Here is a 24,622-nt window from a genome sequence, read left to right on the forward strand (position 1 = left end):
TTCCTAGAAGTAGTGTCTTTATCCCATTTTTAATTTGGTCAGCACACATACCTGACTGCTAGCCAGTCAGATTTTGATGTTTGAAGGTGTAGTGTGGCTGTGCACTTGGGGAGGTGATCCAAGACTACTTTCTTGGTAATAATAAAGTATCAAAATTTTAAAGTATTTTTAGAAAAATAGCTTAGGACAGATTTAGAAATATAACTCTAACTTATTTTGTTGCATAACTGGTAGGCTTTCTTGAAAGTGGTAGAGAGATGGTTTTTACTTGGCAAGTATGTGGTTTATCTTATCTCTGCCTCAGGTAAACGGTGACTTACTGCTTATCTATGGCTGATTGCTCTGTCATTGACAAATTATGCCCTCTAAACAATTTTTTAAGTTTTGTATCTTGTTTATGTAAACATTAAATTGTGATTGGAACGTGGTTGAGAACAGCTACTTATGTAGCGTATCCATGAAGACTTTGACCATCTATTCAGTTCTGTTGAAGAGAAAGAACCTAGGAGTATCCCGTGCAATCTGCCATCCTGAGAATGGTTACTTGGAACAATGAACAAAATTGATTATCAAGTCTCTAGTTTCATGGTTTACATTAATTAATTCTTTTGAGTTTTATGTTTTAGTCATCTTTGTATTTTTAACACAGAGCTTTAATTGTACTATTCTCCCAAATCTTAAAATAAAATTGGCATTCTAGAAATAGATGGTCTGTTTTTCATTCAATTCCTGTGGCTTCAAATGCATCCTGCCAGCTGTATCCCCCTAAACTAGGAGAACCCAGGTTTGAGAAGTCTGGGCTTGGGGTTCCAGCACTGCCGCTTTCCTGGACACACCCCATTTATTGGCTTCCTTAGCTAGTTCCCTCAACTATGAAGGTTGCTTCATAGTAAGATGTAGTCTTACGGCTTCTGCCTCCCCTCCCAGGAACAAAACCTGTTGGGGTTTCCTTCAAGACTTCTTATTCTTATTAACCATGGGGAAATCAACAGGCATTAACAAAATAGAGTCATGGACAAGTTCCAAAGTATGGGAAGTTTTTTCACTGAAATATAGATGTCTAGGCTCATGATTCTTGGCTTCTTTTACTGGAGATGAAATCTTTCACTCCACAAGTAGTGATCCCAGCTCTGCTTTCTTTCTGCAGCCCCTAGAGATAATAGTGTGTACTTGGTTTAAACTAAGGCCTCAGTGAAGCTTATTTACATCCTAGAGATCTTTCTGGTCTGGAGGCTTTTATTGAAAAGACATTGCTTCCTCCCAGCCAGCCATGTGCAGGTACCAAGCATTATAAGCTCCATAATATTAAAATGGAAAACCAGTAAGACGTGGGCCTTATCTACAAGAAAAATAGAGCATGAGAGGAAAGATCAATCTGTTCCTTTAGTAAGCACATGTTTCTTAAGTACGTCCTGTATGCCAAGCTTTCTGCTGGGGCAAGGGACATGTTGAGACCCATTTCTGCCCTCAAAGATCATTTCTTGCCCTCACAGTCAAGTGTTGGAGACAAATAAGAGGCCATTATAATAGTGCTATTTACTCAGGTTAGAGGAATCCACCCCTCACTCCAACCTCAGACTGAGTTAGAGGGACTGTGCCTGGTGGGGAAGGCTGAAAACAGCATTTGGGATAGTTTCTCTAAGGTAGAGATGACTCTAAAACTTGAGTGCTAAGGTGGCAACTACAGGGCATTGAGAGCAAGAGATATGCCTAAGGAAACTAAACAAATTTTACTTTTAATTTTTCCTTTTTCTGTATAGTAGATAAATTACGTTTTATTATCAGCTTTGTTTCATTTTTCAACTTAAAAGGTTTGAGGTTGAGTATCAGCCAGAATGGTAATGAATTGAGTCAGAGTTATTCCAGGAGAATATTCACATGCATGCTTATGAAAAAGAGACACTGCCACGATTTAAAACAGGAATAAACACAATAATACAGTTTATGTAAGTAGAGTCTTTTGCCCCATTTCCATTCAGATTTTTATAACTGAATTGATTAAAATTAGAAATGGTTATGACAATCTTTTTAAGCATATACTAAACTAAGTCATAAGTCAGAACCAGCTATTTTAAAATGAATGCAATTATTTGGTTCTACTGAATTGTAGCTTTTTGCTACAGTGAAAAGAAATTGTCATCTTTATTTATAAACATCTCCAGAATTTTGTTGAAATGAGGGAGATATTATTTAGGTAGGCAGAAAGTAATGATTCAGACTATATCTGGGACAGGATATGTCAGAATTAATGTGCCTTCTCTTTAAAGTGATTAGTAGTGCAAATGACATCTTTGATATTAATATTCGCTTAAGTGACATTTTTAAGGAAAGAGTGCCACCTACTGAATGAAGATTTTCTTCCTTGCCTGTCATTCCATTCTAGAATGTTCAGTTTCATTTTGAATTCTTAGTTTTTTCAACAACAAATAGTTTATGCCAGCCAATAAACAAAGAATTTACGTTCATTTCTGATCTCACCATCCAATGGATTAAAATAGGGTAGCTAGTATTCTTAGGCGAATTTTGTGCCTCCAAAAGTAGTTGTAGAGAACAAAATATAAACATAAATATGATTCAGTACTTCACAAGTTTCAAAACCTTCCCATGATTTTAATGTATTCATTGACCCAACGGTTTTTGTTTGTTTTGTTTTAAGATGGGTATGTGTACAGTCAGTGAGTGGGAATAGGTGAGCAAATAGCTGGAAAGAAATTATTCCAAGGAATAACTGACAGGGTTTTATAAGAAACATATTACATTAGTGTACATCTAGTGGAGAGACTTCAGTAACCTTGAGAATAATATTAGTACAGACATTATTTGATCACAACTTGGCCATAGGTCGTTTGGGGAGATTGCTGAAGTCAAGTTGGAAATCCAAATACCTATTTCACAATAATCTATATGGTACTTTTGGTAGTTATTAACAAGATGTTATCTTAATAGTGAAAGGTTGAGAACATGAACAATTAGCAAGCACACCAGTAACAATTAAAAGATTTTATTTGAGAATTTTACATGGCCATTATTTATGGTTTATTGGCACATTTGTGGTGTTTGGCTTAATTTACTGCTGGGCATCAAATGTTCACAGCTTTTTCCTTTTGTTTATTGGACTATGTAAGTAGAGAGTGATTTTTTTTTTCAAGAGGAGCTAAACTGTATGACAGATTGGTGTAACTTGCTGTTGTAGAGTGATTATACAGCCCACTGAAGAATGATATTTTGGGTCAAAATCCTGAACTGAAAAACAAAAATACAGTGTAGGGTATTAGAATTTATTCCATATAAAATGTTTTTGTCATCTAATCCAGAAATGTCAAGCTTGTGTTGTAAATACCAGATTTAATAAACCACAGGTTAGTTATCATGTTTTCAGTTTAAAAAATAAATTGGCATCTAAGATAGTAGATCTTTTAAAAAGAAAAAGTTAATTGTAGTGATATCTACTCTTATATAAATAAAGAGTAATAATTGGCCAAGTGAGTGATAGGCATTCTCCGAAAACAGTTTTTTTTTAAAGATTTTATTTATTTATTCATAAGAAACACACACACACACACACACACACACACAGACATAGGCAGAGAGAGAAGCAGGCTCCATGCAGGGAGCCTGATGTGGGACTCAATCCTGGTACTCTAGGATCACGCCCTGAGCCGAAGGCAGGCGCTCAACCACTGGGCCACCCAGGCATCCCCGTAACTTTTTTTTTTAATTTGAGAGAGACAGAGAGAGAGAGCACGCTCACAAGCAGGTAGGGGAGGGGTAGAGGGAGAGAAGGAGAGAGAATCTCAAGCAGACTCCTTGCCGAGCACACAGTGCTCTAACCCATGACCCTGAGATCATGACCTGAGCTGATATCAAGAGTCAGATGCTCAACTGACTGAGCCACCCAGGTGCCCCTCAGAAAACATAATTTTTAATAATACAAAATAAAACTATTTTAGCAGTAATTGGGTTTTCATCACTCCAAATGACACAGTAAATATTAATGTATCGGGCAGCCCCAGTGGCTCAGTGGTTTAGCGCTGCCTTTGGCCGGGGGTGTGATCCTAGAGACCTGGGATCGAGTCCCACATCAGGCTTCCTGCATGGAGCCTGCTTCTCCCTCTGCTTGTGTCTCTGCCTCTCTCTCTCTCTCTCCCTGAATCTGTCATGAATAAATAAAATAAATAAAATCTTTAAAAAAAAGAATTATCCAGAAGAGAGATTTAAAAAAAATATTAATGTATCCTAGATTTTCTTCATTTTAAAAAAGCAAACTATCACTTTTGTGACATAGATCAAGAAGCATTTCTGAAATGATGACATCACATGATGAAAAAAAAAAAACACAAAAACCAGGCTGTGTGGCTGCAGAGAGTTCTGGAACCATGGGAGTTATAATTCAGATTGAGCCCTTGTCTCCATTGCTGCTCGAGACTTGGCCAGAAAGCATTCATGCTTCGTTTCTCATTTCTGGCTACTACTTCACATCTTTTTTACTTACGGAACTTAAATATGCAAAAGTGGTTGTGTCTTTTAATAAAGAGAAATTTATGGTTAATTTGTTTAAAAAAAAAAAAAACAACTAGAAGAGTTTTTTTTTTTTTTAATTTTTATTTATTTATGATAGTCACACAGAGAGAAAGAGAGGCAGAGACACAGGCAGAGGGAGAAGCAGGCTCCATGCACCAGGAGCCCGATGTGGGATTCGATCCCGGGTCTCCAGGATCGCGCCCTGGGCCAAAGGCAGGCGCCAAACCGCTGCGGCACCCAGGGATCCCTAGAAGAGTTTTTAATGTAAAACAACCTAAAAATCCATGTTTTGTGGTCTCTTCTTTCTTGAGTTTTCCTCCTGACAGTTGTTTGACATTTCTAAGACAGCTTTGAGAGAATCTTTTAAAAACAATACTCCCCCCTTTTCATAATTAGGTTTAAACTATTTTATGATAGTGACCATTGAGTATATGGAGGCTGAAAGTTTAGTATTTCCTAGCCTAAGTTTTCACAGGGTTTGTGGATCTACATATGTACTTTGCTAATGGTGCTAATGATGTTAAGAAAGGATTCTCACATTTTAATATACTAGGAGCCACTAGTTGATAGGAGTGGCAAAGAATATTTTATGCAAATAAACTATTAGGAGGTACTCTCTAGATTTAACAAATAGGGGAGTTTATGAGTCATGTTGAGCTTTCTGTTTTTTGATATTATCTTTCCCTTGCAGAACTGGAGCACATATATAGTGGCATATTAATAAATAAGTCATAATGTTCACACTGGATGACCCTAATGTATTGCCTTGTAGTCTGATCTGGTCTGGTAAATTCTGGAATTCCAGAAAGGTTATGAATTACAGACAGTCTTGTCACTGGATAATGGTACAGTTAGGACTTGACTGTGAGTTTCCAAATTCCCCAATCCTATTTTTCTTTGGTTCTTGAAGCCTCCCACAATGTGGAGAGAAGTAGTATGGCCAAAATCTTTTAAAAAGCACATGGTACTGAACATGTACAGAAAAATACAGAGGGAAAATATTAGGAAATAATATGATGAACAGCCATAAAACTTGCCTGTATTTAATAAATGTTAATATTTTATCATACTTGCTGCAGTTTGGCGTGTGAATGTATGTACTTTACAGGAATAAATACTAAACAGTTGGAGGCCTCCTTGTCCCCCTGCCTCCATCCCGGCACCTCACAGATAGCAGTCTACCTGGTAGATTTGTATAGCAATTATCTCCTAAAACTAGAAAAAAAAATTTATTTTGCTGGTTTCATCTGTTTTTCAACTAACGTATTATTTAAAAAGAAAGAAAAAGAAAGAAAGAAAGAGAGAGAGAAAGAAAAGAAAAAGAACCAGCATAGTGTATAAGGGGAAGGATGGGACTTTGAGGCCAAAGAAACCCAGTTTTAAAACTCAGAATTTGGGCAGCCTGGATGGCTCAGCGGTTTAGCGCCTGCCTTCGGCCCAGGGTCTGATCCTGGAGACTTGGGATCGAGTCCCGTGTTGGGATGGAGCCTGCTTCTCCCTCAGCCTGTGTCTGCGCCTCTCTCTCTCTCTCTCTCTCTCTCTCTGTCTCTCATGAATAAATAAATAAAATATTTAAAAATAAAATAAATCTCAGAATTCCCACTATGAATTCTTTTTTTTTATTAAAGATTTTATTTATTTATTCATGAGAGACCGAGAGAGAGAGGCAGAGACAGGCAGAGGGAGAAGCAGGTGAGCCCAATGTGGGACTCCATCCTGGGACTCCAGGATTACGCCCTGGGCCGAAGGCAGGCACTAAACCGCTGAGCCACCCAGGGATCCCTGACTATGAATTCTTAATCCAAGTTAATTGATCTTTCTGCAAGAATTTCTTTGTCCCCACCATGAAGTTGGTGTGCTTCACCTTGTAACCACTGTGAGAATTAGAACCACTATATGGACAACATCTAGCATAATACCTAGTACAGAGGAGGTGCTCCCTAAAGAATAGCTTTAATCAATATCATCATAAATAATAATAGTAATAGTTTTAGTAGTTACATTTATTGGGTGCTTACCATGTAATTGGGACTTTTTAAGTGTTTTATTCATGTTCATTCACTTTAAAACTGTGAGATGAGAACTATATGCAAAGGGCTTAAAACAGTGAAAGACACAGGAAAGTGCGTCATAAATATTACCTATCTCCATTTTGCAGCAGAAATTAATAGGAAATTAGGGAGGTTAACTTCCTTTTAGGCACTCTACATATATGTTAATTTATTTAATCCTACTAGTCCTCTCTATAATAGGTATTACTATCCCCATTTTACAGTGAGGAAGTTGAGATATGAGAAGTTAAACAACTTGGGCCAAAGCCACAGCTAATAGCATCAGACCTTGGATCTGAACCCAGGCAGTCTAACTCCAGAGTTCACTGCCCTTATCACTGTGCCATACTTCTTATGTATGTGGCATGACTTCTGTATCTCCCGTCCTAGAAACATATCCTTCAAATTATGTCATCTCTGGTGAATAAGACACCTTTTTGGTTTTGTTGTGTGTGCAACCCAGATTTTACTGGTTCGAGTGCCTATTGTTCCCATCAGTACTCCTAAGATATCCCACCCAGCCACCCCTTGCAATACTTTTAAACTCCCCAGTGTGGGTCTGACATGGCTCGTGAATGCATTTGGTCTGTAGCCCTGTAGCTGTCTCTGGACAGCACTGCCTCCTTGTCCATTGCCTTTACCTCCTCCTGCTACACTGGTCTGACTGCCTTCCCACCAGTTACTGCCAGGAACAAGAGTGCTCCCACTGTGCCAGAGCTCTGGGAGTTTGCAGTGAAGTGGACTTGTGCCCCGAGTCCCTTTTTTATTTCATATTCTGGGACTGTAGTCTAGGCATATGGAGATTAGAGAAAATGGCTTGTGGGTTTTTTTGTTTGTTTGTTTTCCTTTGGCTGATGTCTCATCTTCACCCAAGACCTAAGTCCATTACGAAGAGTAAGTAGACGGGCAAATTTTAGTGACAAACTCTGGCCTCTGCTAACAATTAGACGAGGCCAAGTTTGAACGTCTGACACCCACTTCTCTTAGGATGGGTTCATATTGGGTGATTTTATCCATCTCTAAAGCTGGCTGTCAAATAATCTTTTCCCCTCATATTTTGAATTTTTAGAGCATTTATTGCACTAAAGACATGCTGAATTTTGTGATAGCTTGAGAAGTCTTGTATTAAGACAGTAAGACAGCTAGTGTTATTTCTTCTCTAGATTTTTCTTAGACATACTAACTTGAGCCAGAAAGGACTATAAAGATGATTCAGTACAGATTCCTCACAGTATATCCTCCAAACCACTACTCTATCAAAGGTGTTCTGCTAAGAGGGACTTCTGTGCCAAATAAGTGTGAGGAATGCTGTGTACCTTTTTTCCTCTCTTGGAAAATTAAGTGCACATGGGTTTTTAAATAAACCTGTTTAACTTCATTTTATCTCCTGTTTCCTAACAGCAGGATCATAAACTGTTTAGTATTTTATAGAACTTTATTTTCACCAAAGTTATATCTTTTGTCTTTTAAAATTTTCAGCCTTTTTCAGCTCCATGCCTGCCAAACCTGTTCTTCCCTTGAAAATTAGCTTCCTCGGATCTTTCCAGGACTCCCCTAGATAAAATAAAGGAGGAAGATCCATTCCATCGTTGCAATTATTTATGATATATTGAAATACTTCTATTATAACAGAGATGGCATAATATTTTCTCTGTTGTGCTAGACTGAGCACCTGGAGGGATAGAGAGCCTTTTTTATCTTTTCGTTTCTTTATCCTGTTTTGTATTTGTACATCTCTTGCCTAGCACAGAGCTTACATGTAGTAGATGTGCCAACATTCATTGAACAGAGTGGTTTTCTAGCATTAAAAAAATAGAGAAGAAAAGCAGCATTTGTCAGGAAGTCATTCTTCCTCATTCTGAGCATCCCAGTTAACATGCCTTTCCACCAGCTAGAAGGAAGTACTATAGAAATAGTATCAGCTGTTCTGCGGCATTTGAAAGAAATCATTCTCCTAGCAAAGGCTGTAAGAGGGCTTTGTGCTCTAATCCAGTGCTATATCCTCTTCTCCATTAATCTGGGAACATTAAAAACAGCTCAAGGGTTTTTATTAACATAGATGGTATTCACTCAAAATGTTATATTTTAACTGTAAACCAACTTTTCTTACAAGAAGGGAATATGTACAGTAATAGACCAATTTCCCAATTATTAGCCTTATTCATTTGATCTCTTAAGAGAATACTCAAACTGAGCTGCCATGGTTTTTGAAAAATAATGGACTCTGTAAAAATGTAGTTACACACCCAATGGAAAAGGTTCCAAAGAAAAACATACACCAGAGCTCCCAAATAACATTGATTTGGGACTTTTTGATAAAAAGCAAAATGGTGATGGAACAGCCATCCCTTCCAACAAACCCTTGCCCCTTTATCTGCTTTGTACCATGAACTATATACTAGATGGAGGACAGAACACAGTGCTTTGCTAGAAACTGTCCCACAGTAGTGGTGTAGGGAGTTCCAGTGTACTTCTCTAATGTATTGTAAAAGCTCACTATACTTACACATCATTTGTCATTTAGACATTCTCTACCCTAGACTTGTTATGTAGCACAAAAGGGGAATTCTTAAAAGGAAATACACATTTAGCCAAATACTATAAAATATTAGCATCCTTTTCCTTGCTTACTGGTCTGTGTTCAACAATTAAGGAAAAGGATGCTCATACGTCCCATTTTTTTCTCAAAGGTTTCTAAAGGTTCTTCATCAAATATCAAGGACACACAAACGAAGGAATAAACAGTGGAATTTTTAGCAGTGAATACCAAAAGAATACAAGCCTATGGGATTAAACGTTTTTGAAGCTTTCATGGGTTTTTGTTGGAAATGAATGAAAAATGGGACCATATTGGTTTTAAACTCCCTCTGTAAACATTGGCTCTCAGAAACTAGTTTACATTAAGCCTGGTAGATCTCCCAATTTGTGGTTGTGAAGAAAATAATAGCGTGAATCTTTCCCCCTGGAAAGTAGAAAGGTAGTATTATTTAGAAATATTGTTACAAAGGTCATTACTTTGATGAGTAAAAAAAGTATTTTTGAAAAATATTTAAGTAATAAACATTCCCTGGCAGCTAGTTAGCTTTTCAGTCCATTTGTTTTGTCTGTCATTGTTCACAGAATAGCATTCATTGTTTTTCTGTCAATAAGATTTTCATGTATTTTGTGAATCGATGAATCTTAGAAAATCACAAAACTCATTTCTCTCCAATTCTAGCCAATTTTGTAATTTTCACATGTCTACCATAAATATTACCATTTCAGGACACCTGGGTGGCTCAGTGGTTGCGCATCTGCCTTTGCCTCCGGGCATGGTCCTGGGGTCTTGGGATCGAGTGTCGCATCAGGCTCGCCTGCTTCTCCCTCTGCCTCTCTTTCTGTGTCTCTCATGAATAAATAAGTAAAATCTTTAAAAAGAATAAATATTACCATTTCATTTTAGTTCATAATTTATGTGACAAGTCAGTAAATTTCACTAACTTGAGTCATTATAGAACTGAAAGCATATTTCAGTTTCACTTTAGTCTAATTTGTTTTTTTTATGCCCGTACATGAGGGGTGTTACCTTGAAAAGATGTCTGCCCTTACCATCTGCTTTTTTTCTTTGAGTGTTTACAAATGTATTTTATAATTTCAAATTGCTAATATTGTAGGATTTTTATTTCTTTGCTAACTTGATTACTGACTTGACTTGTCTTATTTCCTTTAGTTTTCTTTAAATTCGTATTGCCTCTTGGCAGGTTTTAATGTCTTTTGTAGACATTTTCTTGACCAGTCATTACTTGTGATTATTATCTTATATATTATCTAGCTTGATAAAATATAATTATTTTCATTTGATATAAATTGATTTTCAGATTCATCTGTTAGTACATTTAGAAGGAAGAGTAATTTTTTCCCCCAGATTTGGATAGAATATCCCAACTCCATTACCACATGATGTCATCAGTAATGCATATTAGACTGATCTCTTTGTGGTAAATTAACTTGAATATGGTAGTTTTTAATGGAATCTGCCAGCTACATTTCTGAGAGATAGGGATGTACCAAGGAAACCTCTTAACCAAGTTTTTGCATTGCTGTTTTATATTCTTCCTGGGACTAGACAAGTGTTTGAAAGATATTTTCCATTGTATCTTTTTCTTAGTTTATCTTGTTCTTAGGCATAGGAAACACAGCCCCTTTAGTTTGATGATATTTATTCATGAATAAGCATGTCTACCTGAATGTCTAACTTTGGTGTTTTACCTTCAGTATGTCAGTAATTTTGGAAGCTACTGAAGTCCGTCCAGAAGGCTTGTGTATTAGTTACACAAGATTTACTTTTCCTGCAAAGCAGTTTTATCAAATTCATATTTGAATATTGCTATGAATATTTGTGATCAAGAGGTGCCTTTTAATCATAAAACAGTTTCGAGTCGAATTAAACAAAAATGCGGTTTATAAAAGAAAACAACCTAGAATTTTTTCTTTCTTCACTTAATAATGCATCATCCAGGGGCACCTGGGTGACTCAGTGATTGAGCTGTTTGCCTTGGGCTCAAGGTGTGATCCCAGGGTCCTGGGATTGAGCCCCACCATCAGGCTCCCTGCAGGGAGCCTGCATCTATCTCCCTTTGTGTGTGTCTCTGCCTCTCTCTGTGTGTCTCTCATGAGTAAATAAATAAAAATTTTAAAAAAATGTATCCTCCATTCATCATGATATTGTCTTAGTTGGTAGTTTTCAATATGTTATGTACATCTAAAAATACATTTTTGGGGGATCCCTGGGTGGCTCAGCAGTTTAGCGCTGCCTTCGGCCCAGGGTGTGGTCCTGGAGTTCCTGAATCAAGTCCTGCATCAGGCTCCCTGCATGGAGCCTGCTTCTCCCTCTGCCTGTGTCTCTGCCTCTCTCTCTCGGTGTCTCTCATGAATAAATAAATAAAATCTTAAAAAATAAATATAAAAATACATTTTTAAAAGATTTATTTATTTATTCATGAGAAAGACCGAGAGAGAGAGAGAGAGAGGCAGAGACATAGGCAGAGGGAGAAGCAGACTCCTTGCAGGGAGCCTGATGTGGGACTTGATCCCGGATGCTGGCATCATGACCTGAGCCAAAGGCGGGCACCCAGCTGCTGAGCCACCCAGGCGTCCCTCATTTAAAAATATTTTTAATTGTGTCTGAATTTATAACAGTTATAATTACCAGTATAATTGGTTTCCTTACCAATCCCTTAGAGTTTATTCAAAATATTTTTTTAAGATTTTAAAAATTTATTCATGAGAGACATACAGAGGCAGAGACACAGGCAGAGAGAGAAGCAGGCTCCCTGAGGGGAGCCTGATGTGGGACTCGATCCCAGGACCCTGGGATCACACCCTGAGCCAAAGGAAGATGCTCAACCACTGAGCTGCCCAGGCGCCTCATGGGGCTTGAGCTTAAACCCCAAGATCAGGAGTCCCATGTTCCACTGACTAAGCCAGCCAGGTGTCCCAAAATATGTTTTTCTTTTTAATTCACTTGAATTCTCTAGAAGGAGCCTATGAGGCATGTAGTTTACTCTATAGACTAGGTCATAGGTAATTGACTGCCAAAAAAAATTCCATGTGGAGTTGCTACCTTTATAAATACTTCGATGGTGGGGTGGCTGGGTTTTGGACTTGGTTAAGTGTCCAACTCTTGGTTTTGGCTCAGGTCGTGATGTCACGTCAGGTCATGAGATCGAACCCTGAGTGGGGCTCTTTGCTCAAGGTAGAGTCTGCTCTCTCCTCTCCTTCTGCTTCCCCTCTCTAAAATAAATAAATCTTTTTTTTTTTTTTTAAAGAATGCTTTGATAGGTATTGTCTAATAACTCTGCTTTTTTGGTAAACTCCCTGTTACTGTATTTGCACAATGACTAGTAAGCTAATATTTTACAGATTACTAATTTAGAAGTCAAAACCTTTTGAATATTCTTCTTGTTCTCTTTGAAATTGTTTTTATGTCTAAGAGACACTATGGTAGAAGTTATGGGTTAAATGTGCTATGTGTGTCTGCTGATACAACTTCTGCACAGTGTTATTTCCCAGATACTTGTTTATTAGAAGTGATAGCCAACTACTTCTGATGAATCAGCAATTGTTTGTGGAGTCCGTGGATGCTCTCTTGGTAGCTGCAGAACATGCCAGGGGAAAGGTCCTGCCCTCAAAGCACTTGCACTTTCCTTGTCTAGGTTGGCTTAAGTCAGCTAGTTAGCAAATAGTTACAGTATGATTACCCATTAATATATTATGTTGGTTTAATTCTGATTAATTTCATATATACTCTTCATGTTTCTATACTATATTCAATTTTTCAAAATTGCTGTAATTTTTGCTGAATATCTTTAATCTTAAAACCTGGATTAGGTGACATTTTAATAGAAACTAATCCATGATATCAGATACACTAATTTTTAATATGTACAGATAATTTGGAATAATTTTTTTAAAGATTTTACTTATTTGTTTGTGAGAGATATAGAGAGAGGCAGCAGAGACCTAGGCAGAGGGAGAAGCAGGCTCTGATGTGGGACTTGATCCTGGGACTCCAGGATCACAACCTGAGCCAAAGGTAGACGCTCAACTGCTGAGCGACCCAGATGCCCCTGGAATAATTTATAAATAGGAATCAATCAAAACACTGAGGTGGTATTACACTACTTACAATCATTGCCGACAATAAGTTATATTATCGTCTTTGTTATTTGGCTTCCATATTATTTAACTTTTGATGTTGTTAATTAGAACATGAGATTTTGAGGGGGAGATTCTGTGCCTGTATCTCTCGAAGGACTAATTAGGAAGATTTGTGTAATACTAGAAATAGCTGCCCCCCCATAAAGACTTCAGATGGAAATTCCACATATTATAAAACTGATTATACCATGGCCATATCCATATTAAGAAACCAGTAGTCCTTTGTTGTGCCAAAGAAAATGGCTACCCCTTATGGGGAAAAAGAAAAGCGATTGCGTGTTTCTCATTGTAAATAAATAGCTGTGCCACTGTGAGTTCTCAGGGTCAAATATTACTGAGCATAAGTTGGAATAAAATCTTTTGGGGACTAATTATCATACATACGTGAGCCATTTCATATACCATTACTTCTTATGTAAAATTGGGTATGTTGCAATTATTGTATTACAAAATGGAAGGGTTGGACCAACCATTGATTTTATTTAATTCTTCCTGCTTAGAATAGGGAAACCATCAGTAGTAGCCTGTGTCTCTTGAGAATTATCTTATGGGAAAATAGAGCTGTTATGGATAGTTTGGCTTCAGATCTTGGCCAACAAATTTTAAACACTTGTAAATACTCATTTTCGTTCTGACCTGTAGGGACTGTGGAATCATTGCTATCTGGGTTTAAATCCTGTGTTTTTCACATACAGACTTTATCACCTTGGACACATAACTTAACTCCTTGGGGGTTTTTGGTTGTTTTTCCTATCTGCCAATGGGATAGTAAAAATCCCGTCATGAGAATTGACTGAGGTGACCCATGTGGTGCTGTTAGCACAGTGCCCTGTCCTTGGTTAGCGTCTGTTGTTAGCTTTATGCTTATTTGTTAGCTATGTTGTTAGCTCTTAGGTTTACCATATACTCTCCCCATTCTTACCTAAATAATTTCCTTCTCTTGACTTTTACCTGGAAACTCAAACTTTAAGGGTCCCACAACAGAGTAGTTTTGTTTTGGAAGATAGTTCCTCTCTTCTTCTCCTCTCCCCTTGGTCACAAAGCTTGTGGATTTTAGTATATGAATTCCTCCTCTCATGAGAACTTCCCAAGTGGACCTCAGTTGGGTGGGTCTGAATTATGCCTATCCTAAACAATTCACTGTGTTTTTCAGGGTTCCTTGAGATTCCTTGGACACTGAAGAATTGACTTTCTTTCTATATAAGTTGCCTATAATGTGAACTGTTCTGGAAATCTATATATACTAAAGTTCAACTTCATTAATCTCTAGAAAGGTTTCATATGATCATTATATACTCTTACTACAGGGAAGTGTTCTATTAATGAAGACAATTAATGTGCTTCTTTAATTCTTAAAATAATCACCATTGTAAAAATGGCTCTTTGTATTCTCATCAAATAGATAAACAGCACAGATAACCTCCTATTGAGTCATTGTAAAAACAAAATTAGAGTTGACAGTGACCTGCCATAGCAGTCAGAGTCAGACTGACCAGGATTTGAATCCTGCCCCTGCCCCATATATACTGTGTGACCCCAGGCATGTAAATCAGCCTCTCCAAGCCCCAGATGGTAATAACCTCATAGGCTTATTTGGAGGGTGAAGTACATGTAAAGCACTTAATACCATGCCTGGCATGTAACGTTAATTTTTCCTATTATGACATAAGTCTGGCAGTTATTTCTCCATATCACTAGTAGTTGACTAATAGACATTTTCATGCTAAAGATGAACCATTTAAGAAATACCTTTTAAAAATTATAATTAACTTGGTAGGATTCTATTTTTGAGTGTTTTTAGAATAACTTCTGTGTGCCATAGCAAGTGTGTTGTATTAGTGCTGTAGTCAGGCTCTTTGGAGGTGCAGGGAAGAGAGACCTATTAGGGTTTATTTCAGCGCTATGTAAAAAGGACCCATGAAGTTTCCTTTCCTCCATTCAGCGCATACATTGGGCCTCTGGAGAACTTGGTTATTCACCACCCAGGGAAGTTTAAAAGTAGTCCTAATCGTGTAACAGCATATCAGGGTACTTGGGTACAACTCTATGTTTATTTGCATTGCTTTTTCCCTTCTCTCCATCGCTAACCATATCTTCCTTCGAATTTCTTTTTCTTCTCCCTTATTTCTCATTATTCCTACTTATTGCTTTGCTATTTTTCTCTATTTTGATGCCATTCTTCCTGCAGTGACACTATCTGTGTATCTTGCAAACACCCATAGTGGGCAGATCTGGTTAAAATGTACCATCCAGTGTAGAGGGTCTTTGGACCAGGGTTCATTCTTGCACTGGCCAACTGTGGACTGCAGGATGGGTTCAAATGTATAAAGCATCATGCCCCCCAAACATCAAGCACCACCACCCTTGGAAGAGGAGGTGGCTGTCGCTGGTTAGGGCCCCTGGCTTCGGTTCACATGCCTTTTGTTGAGGACATTTGCCACTGATGATAGAAAAATGAGTAAAATGTTGTAACCTGTCCCAGAAAAGCTCTTGTTGGGATGAGGGAAGAGGCAGATATATAAACTAATATTCAGCTTTCTGCTGTATTATAATTATTGTGAACTAAGCGGGGGAGAGAGTGGCAACTGCTATAAAATGGTAGTAGGAAATTCTTTACTGAAGGCATGTAAGATGATAGGGTAATTCTGTCAGGGAAGAAAAATCATCTGCAATAGCAGCTATGAAATGCCTTGGGGTGCTTAAGAAGAGAGTATTTTAGTGCTTTGAGAAATAGTGGTTAGTTTTTTTTTTTTTTTAAGATTTTATTTATTTATTTATGATAGAGAAAGAGAGAGAGGCAGAGACACAGGCAGAGGGAGAAGCAGGCTCCATGCCGGGAGCCCGATGCGGGACTTGATCCTGGGACTCCAGGATCGTGCCCTGGGCCAAAGGCGGGCGCCAAACCTCTGAGCGACCCAGGGATCCCCAGTGGTTAGTATTGAAGGGGCTCTGGGAAGAGCGTCTAGTATATGACACCAGTGAGGTCAATCAGAGAGTTAGAAGCAGAACTAGGAAAAAAATCACCTCCTGGAAGTTCAGGGAGAGGTGAGCTGGAAGAGTGACAGTCCAGTCAGTAATAGCTGCTACCACAGGGCGTCAGCAGAGAGAGAACCGAGTGGCTTCTTTAAGAAGTGGCCATTGAACTATCTCATCTGTTAGCAGATAAATTCTGTAGATCTAGAGAAAGGGACCAGAACAAGAAGCCTAATAACCTCAGAAGAGAAAGGTTCTTTGAACCTCTACGTTGATCTTGGATTCATTCTGAGAAATGTTTAGAACCCCAAAAAAGCAAGAAACATGTTTTCTAAATAAACAGGAAAAGAAGATAAAGCTTAATATGTAACAATATTTAAGTTTCTTATATTTGTCTGGCTAAAATTTCATTTATTTTTAAAGTCTTCAAAGTAGTTTCTCAAAATATGTATATTTTGTCAAAGAGTCAAATAAAAAAAAAAGTCAGAAATGTACAAGCTCTTACTTTAGTTAAAATAACAGGTATTGGTTTTAGCTACTAATGCAAAAATAACTCTCCAAAACACTCATGTTTAACCAAAGTGAATTAGAGGCCTTCTAGTCTCCTGGTGATTTAACAACTATCTGTTTAGATTAGTTTATGTTAAAAAAAAAAAAAAAAAGATGTTTCCTGTTAGAGCTGTAGTTTTAATTGGATAGACATGACTGCTATATACATACACGCATGATTTTTTTCCTAGCAAGTAGAATAGGATTTACTGTATATTTCATTGAATCTAAGATTTCATTGGTTATAAATTGAACCATTACCTTATATAAACCCTACCATAATTTTTATTATTATTATTATTTTACTTATGATAGATAGAGGGAGAGAGGCAGAGACACAGGCAGAGGGAGAAGCAGGCTCCATGCACCAGGAGCCCAACATGGGATTCGATCCTGGGTCTCCAGGATCGCGCCCTGGGCCAAAGGCAGGCGCCAAACTGCTGCGCCACCCAGGGATCCCCCTACCATAAATTATATTTGATTGCAAGAAGCATTCAGATTTCACAGATACTAAAATGCAACAAAATATACATTTCAGAATTAATGATCTATGATTATTATTTATGGTTTATATTTGCATATTAATTTAGGAACAACAAAAATTCCTCTACTTAATATCTAAATTGCAAATGTAGTCTTAATTAAATGCAGGATGTAGTCATTAAATTTTAAAGTTAGGAAGGTCCTTAGGGCTGTCAAAGATGTTCACAAATGATCATTTAATATATGCTTTGAAACCTACCATAAGCCAGACATTGTTAGATGTTGGATATATAATGATGAATAAAACAATGGTCCCTGCCTTCAAGGAGTTTATAGTTCATGGTGGGGAAATAGGTTTGCAAATTGCAATGAAGAAATTCCTGACTGAGATTGGGACCACCTCCGAGGTATAGAACAATAGTTAAAATGAGTAGAAATGAACGAGATGAAATTTAGACAAGAAGCAGTCTGTGCAAAAGCCTTGAGCAGGAGAGATGTGGGAGTATTTCAGGTAGTGAAATAAACAGGGATAGGGTGGAGGTCTAGGTGACTTGAGTTGAGGTAAAGACCTTATAGTGCATGGCCACGTAGGACCTGTTAAACTGTCAGACTTTTGGTCTAAGCCCAGGGAGTGCCACTGGAGGATTTTAATAGAGGAAGTGACCCTGGCAGCTCTGTAAAGCCTGGACTGGAGTAAGATCAAAGTGAAGAAGCCCTGGTAGGAGTCTGTTGTTAGTACAGACAGGCTAAGTTGGCAACTTGACCTGGGGGGTTGTGAGTAGAAGATACATTTTCTTGACAATAATTTGCCAGTATTACCAAAAATCTTAATTTGTGTTCAATTTGACACAGCAGTTCAGTTTCATGGCATCAGTTTTAAAGAAATAATCTTAGATATATGTAAAAGTTGAGCTACTAATATGCTCATCTCTATTACTTATTAAGAAATGGGTTTAAATTACAGTATTTTTAAACAAGTGGAAAGGAAAGAGGCAAATCATGCAGACTTTAAGGAGGCCATATCACTCATTTGTTTAGACAGGGAGAGTCTTGTTCATGTTTGGGTGAGTGCCACTGAGAGAGACCTGAAAATAGAATGGAGAAGAGATACTCATAAAACAAATTTAGGGGAAGAGAGACATTTAGGACCAAAGGGAAGATAGGTTTTTTTTGTCCAGGAGTGCTGGGGCTTCTGGGGTAAAAATGCACTGCAGTTCTGCACTGTGACTTATTTTTTGAGAACTAGCCTGGGAACATAGCCACGCCTTGCAACATTGTTACTGGAGGGAAAAGTGTTTGCTTTTCAAACTGGGGAGTTGTAAGTGAATTTTTGGTTATGCAATCAGCCCATAAATTGGGTTGCCTGTAAATCCGAGCTTCCCTGGGTAAGTAGTAACTGAACAGGATGAAATTTGAGGAAAACATTTCTCTACTTGCCCTCCCCTTTTCCTTCTCTTTGCTCCCCCACTCCTCATTCCTCTTCTTTTCTTCTCCTTTTCTTTCCCTTTCCCTTCCCTCCCTCTTTTCATTTCCCTCTCCTCCCTCCCCCTCTCCCAAAAGTTTAGTTTATACTATATTTTATAGTATACTATAAAAGTTTATATTTTATACTATAATCAGAGCAGGAAAAACAGACAGGCACTTGGGATCCCTGGGTGGCGCCCCAAAAACAGACAGGCACTTATAAGTAAATAAAATAATCTCCTTCCTTCCTTCCATTCTTTATTTACTTTTTTTCTTATATAGCCTCTTTCTCTTGGACAATTTTTTTATACCTGTGTGGTGGAAATATTCTACTGTATCCTCTTAATGCCCATTTGCAAGTTTCAGATATTTTGTGCTCTTTGCATTCCTCAAACTATCTAGACCAGTCTCTGCACAGAGGGGTTTAACTTTTTGATTTCCACTCCCCTCACAGAATGGATGCTTCAGGAAAAGCAGTTAACCATTTCCTTTCTAGTGCATATTTAGTTTTAAGTAGGTTTTTTGCTTGTTCTCTGAAGATACTGCTGCTTTGTGGTTGTAATTAGCTGGAAAATTCCTTAGAGCAGTTTGCATTTGACTTTTTAGTAAGCTTGCGGTTATCGTCTCTGGTATTTCCTTGAGTATTTCCTTTTCCTATCTGTGTAAGAAAAAAAAAATCACTGTTCTGTAGCTTTATAAAATGTCCAAAATAGTTATTGAAGCTAGCGTAGTATTTTTTAAATTGTTACTTCTCCCAGAGTGCAAAACTTTCCTTATGAATCAGGTTTTAAAATCCATGTTTATGTATATTGTATTTATTATATATATATATATATATATATATAACTATATATAAAACTATATATAACTATAGTTATATAGTTATATATATATATAATTTCAAATATATCCACATGTGGATGTAAGTATATTTGAAATTAGCAGATACTTTACTACTTAGGCTCTGTGGCATTAATTCTCAAAAGTATTAGCTTACAGATTATTTTATTTTCATAACTCCACACTATATTGAGTAAAGGTCAAGTGTTTGTACCAGTTTTTACTTTTTATATACAGAGTATCCCCAATGCTTTGATGTGGAATTATTGTTGTGAGAATACAAATTTAATCATTTAGGCTTTGAACAAATATTGTGGAATCATAGAAGATGGATTAGGTTATACTTAGCTTATTAAATATTTAACTTTTTCAGAAAATGATCATATCCAGATTCAGTCTGTATTGACTTAAATTATTATAACTGTTTGGATAAATTATTAGAAATCCTGGAAATCCTTAAATTATTGGAAATCCTACAGTAGTAAAATACTCTTCTAAATAACTGTCTTAAATACTTTAGGATGTGCGAGTGGTATAATTGGCAACAATGCAGTGCTCATGAATGTGTTCATAAATGCCATGCTTAATGTCTTGGGATCCGTTTTGTTAACTACCTGGAAACAAAGATTCTGCATTAGTATTATTAGTAAGTCTGCACCTTCTAAATATATTTTCTTTTTAAAGGCATTTTTAAACTCACATTATCATGCAGTGTTGAACAACAATACGGGGATGATTCACAGCGATACTTTATTCTTGGCTTAAATCATTTGAGGGTTTTTAGCAGTTATCTTTTTAGTTATATGTCCATTGAAAGTATAAAGTACTATTTGCTCTTGGAAATTATTCTTTATATATTAACCTCATTCTTGTTTCTCCCTGCATTTTAGTCGTGAGATGGAGAATAAAGAAACTCTCAAGGGGTTGCACAAGATGGACGATCGCCCAGAAGAACGAATGATTAGGGAGAAACTGAAGGCAACCTGTATGCCTGCCTGGAAGCACGAGTGGCTGGAAAGGAGAAACAGGAGAGGCCCCGTGGTAAGTCACTTGGGTTACCTGCTGTAAGGAAAAAAGAGTAGGAGGAAATGGGAAATTAAGTATCCACAGATCCTCTTGTAAGCTTTTTTTTTTTTTCTTGATTTTAAATGCAGTTGTTTCATTTGCTTGATATTCTAGCCCCTTGGAACAAAATATAGCTAAAATTATGCTCACTAATCATCTTAAACTGTTCGAGAAACTAAGCTGGCTGGGTTGGGGAGGTAATGCTTAAAGCAACACTGCCCTCTACTGTTAGTATCTAAAATCCTTTTAGTAAAGATTTATATTGTACCTTAGAAAAAGAAAAGCATTTTTTTTCTCATTTTATTTTATTTTTAAAGATTTTATTTATTTATTCATGAGAGACACAGAGTGAAAGAGAGGCAGAGAGACAGGCAGAGGGAGAAGCAGGCTCCATGCAGGGAGCCCGATGTGGGACTTGATCCCGGGTCTCCAGGATCATGCCCCAGGCCAAAGGCAGGCACTAAACCGCTGAGCCACCCAGGGATCCCTCATTTTATTTTGATAGTCTGTCTCTAAGGGAGGATCCAAAGATCTGAGTTCCAGAAATCAATCCAGAAAACCAAACAGGTTGAATAGACTCATAGGGTTTGAGGTAAATTTAAAAGATACCCAAGGTTTGGGGAAAGAAAATCTAGATCCTGGGATTAGGAAAGGCATACTCTATACTTTGCCATAGTTATTTTCTTCTAAAGCATACAAATACTATGAAATGTACTTGTCTTTCTTTTTTTTTGTCTTTCTTATAAAGGATGTAGATCTTGATTGTTAAGTGACCCAGTTATCTGTCTGTATCAGCAGTTTTTTTTTTAAGATTTTATTTGTTTATTTATTTATTTATTTATTTATTCATTCATTCATTCATTCATTCATTCATGAGAGACACAGAGAGAGGCAGAGACACAGGTGGAGAGAGAATCAGGCTCCCTCTGGGGAGCTTGATGTGGGACTTGATCCCAGGACCCCAGGATTACAACCTGAGCCAAAGGCAGATGCTCAACCAGAGCCATCTAGGTGCCTTGTATCAGCAGGGTTTTATTTGCTTTTTGTTTGTTCTGTAAAAAAAAAGATGACAAGTTAAAATTTATTACATTTGGGGGAGGGCAAAGGGATGGTGGGAATAACCATAAAAGTTATTGAGTAAACTATTCATTTGACATTTCCCTTAGCTATGTGATCATCTAGGCCTATATTCATCCTACTTGCCTTTATTTTTTTTAAGAGGGGGTGGGAGAAGCAGAGGGAGGAGAGAGAATCTTAAACAGGCTTCATGCATAGTGCAGAGCCTGACATGGGGCTTGATCTTACAACCCTGAGGTCATGGCCTGAGCTGAAATCAATTGTGGGATGCTTAGCCAACTGAGCCACTCAGGTGTCCCCCACTTGCCTATTTAAGTAAAAATTTAATTCCTCAGCCACATTAACCATGTTTCAGATGCTCAGTAGCCACATAGATATACGTCATCATTGAACTGCGTTAGTGTTGCACATTTTACCCACTGGTGCTAACCCAGGGACCTAATATAGAATATAACTGTTCCTTTATATACCAACTTTTTAAGCTAAGCTACCACATTACCCATGAGTCTTTTCCTTTCCAGCTAAGCTTCCACATTTCTTCCATTTGTTTTTCATGTGAAGTAGTACGGTGAGAACTCCCTACAGTTTCAATAATCATATCAGAGGATTCAGATGAAGAAAGAAATACAGAATTTATCTTAGAAAAGAGAAAGTTCTAGGGATCCCTGGGTGGCTCAGTGGTTCAGTGCCTGCCTTTGGCCCAGGGCGTGATCCTGGAGTCCCGGGATTGAGTCTCACATCAGGCTCCCAACATGGAGCCTGCTTCTCCCTCTGCCTGTGTCTCTGCCTCTCTCTCTCTCTCTCTCTCTTTGTCTATCATGAATAAATAAACTAACCTTTAAAAAAAAAAGAGAAAGTTCTGTTTAAACAGTTTATAGAAGGGGTAAATTTCTGCCCAATTAATATAAAGAACTTTAAGCCATATGAAGTTTGAATATGCTGCTTTCTGGAGCTCCCTGTGGTGGTGGAAAGTCTAAGTCTTTTGAGAATACCATAAAGCAGAAATCACAACTTTTTGAAAAGCCAGTTCTTTATTACATATAAACTAAGGACATTCACTTATCTAAGACCAAATTTTGTTTTTTCTCACTGAAACCTTTTTGTCAAATCCTCAAGTATGTTACCTGTATGTAGGACAGAGGTAAAGAGGGAAGAGATTCGTGGAATAAGACACATAACACGTAGTCCTTAAGTTCAGTTATACTACCCTACATCTCATAGTTTACAGATTTCATATTACCCTTTAGAAATTTATAATCTACTTGGAAAGTCTGATTTTGTTTGTTTTTATTATGTTTATATATATATTAAATCAGGTCCTTGAAACATAAGTGATGTACAAGTATCTCCAATTATGAAAATGTAACTTATTAAATAAAAACAAAAGCATGAAATATCACAGAACAGTATGTGACTGAATGCAAAAAACAAAAAAACAGGGATCCCTGGGTGGCGCAGCGGTTTGGCGCCTGCCTTTGGCCCAGGGCGTGATCCCGGAGACCCGGGATCGAATCCCACATCGGGCTCCCGGTGCATGGAGCCTGCTTCTCCCTCTGCCTGTGTCTCTGCCTCCCTCTCTCTCTCTGTAACTATCATAAATAAATAAAAATTAAAAAAAACAAAAAAAAACAAAAAAACATGTGGAGTGGGCAGAGAGTAGTAACAGATTAGAAAGAAGAAAAATGTGTTAGGCTGATAGAGTTAAGTGTGCATTTGTAAAGGGAGTTAACCAAGATGGCAGTTTTCACCAGGTGAAGGCTAGAGTGTTCTGGTGTGCTGCAAGCTAGAGATGTGGATTAGGAGGGAGAGTAGGAGTGGAAGCCCAGGAAGAGATCAGGTTAGTCATGTTTGGTAGGCATAGCAGCTGGCAAGTAGAACAGTAGGAGAGTAGTGGAAGAAAGGCAGGGAAGGTTGGCTAAGGCTATAGTCACAGCTAGTTTAGGTCTGTTGAGAAACAACAGACCTTGCAACCTTCATTTCTGCTTGACAGACTGCTCTTCAAATGTGTAGCTTCTTTTAGTCATTCTGAAATATATGTCCAAACTATTGTCATAAAACATTGCCAAAAAAGGCAAAATATATTAATCAGACTATTTGGGCACTTAAATTATGCCCATTATTGTTTTCAAGATCCTGCATTTTGTCAATACAAATGAATAAGAAAACGTCTCCTTGAATCTAGTTGAATAAATTAACTGTAGAAGGTAAAAGTACTTATTTTTCACATTTGTTTACTAACCTATGATTGTTGATTTTGAATGTTAAGTAATTTAGGGCACATGATAACAGATTGTACTAAATTCTAAAATTATGTATAACGTCTTAACTAGTGATGAAGCCTAAATGAATGAAATCTGTGGATAAAAATAGTCTTAACATTTATTGCTTGAAGTAATACTAAATGAAAGTTGATATACTGTTACATTTGTATAGCATTGTGTAATGAAAAGGACTTTATTTCTTTGTTGTATTTACTTATTTTTCTTATATTTTTAAGTAACCAAACTAGTAAATTTGTTTAATTTAGGTGGTAAAACCAATCCCTACTAAAGGAGATGGTTCTGAAATTCACAATCTGGCTACTGAGTCTCAAGGAGAAGGCCAGGCAAGCACTGCATCACCCACTGCTAAAGGCCGACGCAGTCCTTCTCCTGGCAGCTCCCCATCTGGTCGCACAGTGAAGTCCGAATCTCCGGGAGTTCGGAGAAAAAGAGTTTCCCCGGTGCCTGTAAGTTAACGTTTCAACAAGTTTGTTAACTTTCTACAACTTTACAGAAAAGTTTGACAGCAATCTGTTAGAGCAGCATTTCTCCAGGTGTGGCCCACAGACCCTTGGTTCGGGGAGGAAAGCAGGTCCTGAGACCCTTCCAGTGGATCCATTAAATCAAAACAAATTTTCT

The 24,622-nt window shown here is 37.6% G+C and overlaps 1 protein-coding gene across 1 annotated transcript in view; it reads left to right on the top strand.

The window, feature by feature from the left end:
• MAP3K1 (mitogen-activated protein kinase kinase kinase 1) overlaps nucleotides 1-24,622 on the top strand; it is a 78,751-nt gene that overhangs the window by 23,564 nt on the left and 30,565 nt on the right. Inside the window, exons 2-3 of the mRNA XM_072826491.1 lie at nucleotides 20,471-20,621; nucleotides 24,250-24,450. Coding sequence (XP_072682592.1) covers nucleotides 20,471-20,621; nucleotides 24,250-24,450 — 352 coding nt within the window. The remainder of the gene's footprint in view (nucleotides 1-20,470; nucleotides 20,622-24,249; nucleotides 24,451-24,622) is intronic.

This window comes from Canis lupus, chromosome 5, assembly GCF_048164855.1.
Source record: "Canis lupus baileyi chromosome 5, mCanLup2.hap1, whole genome shotgun sequence".
In the NCBI taxonomy this organism is placed as follows: Eukaryota; Metazoa; Chordata; class Mammalia; order Carnivora; family Canidae; genus Canis; species Canis lupus.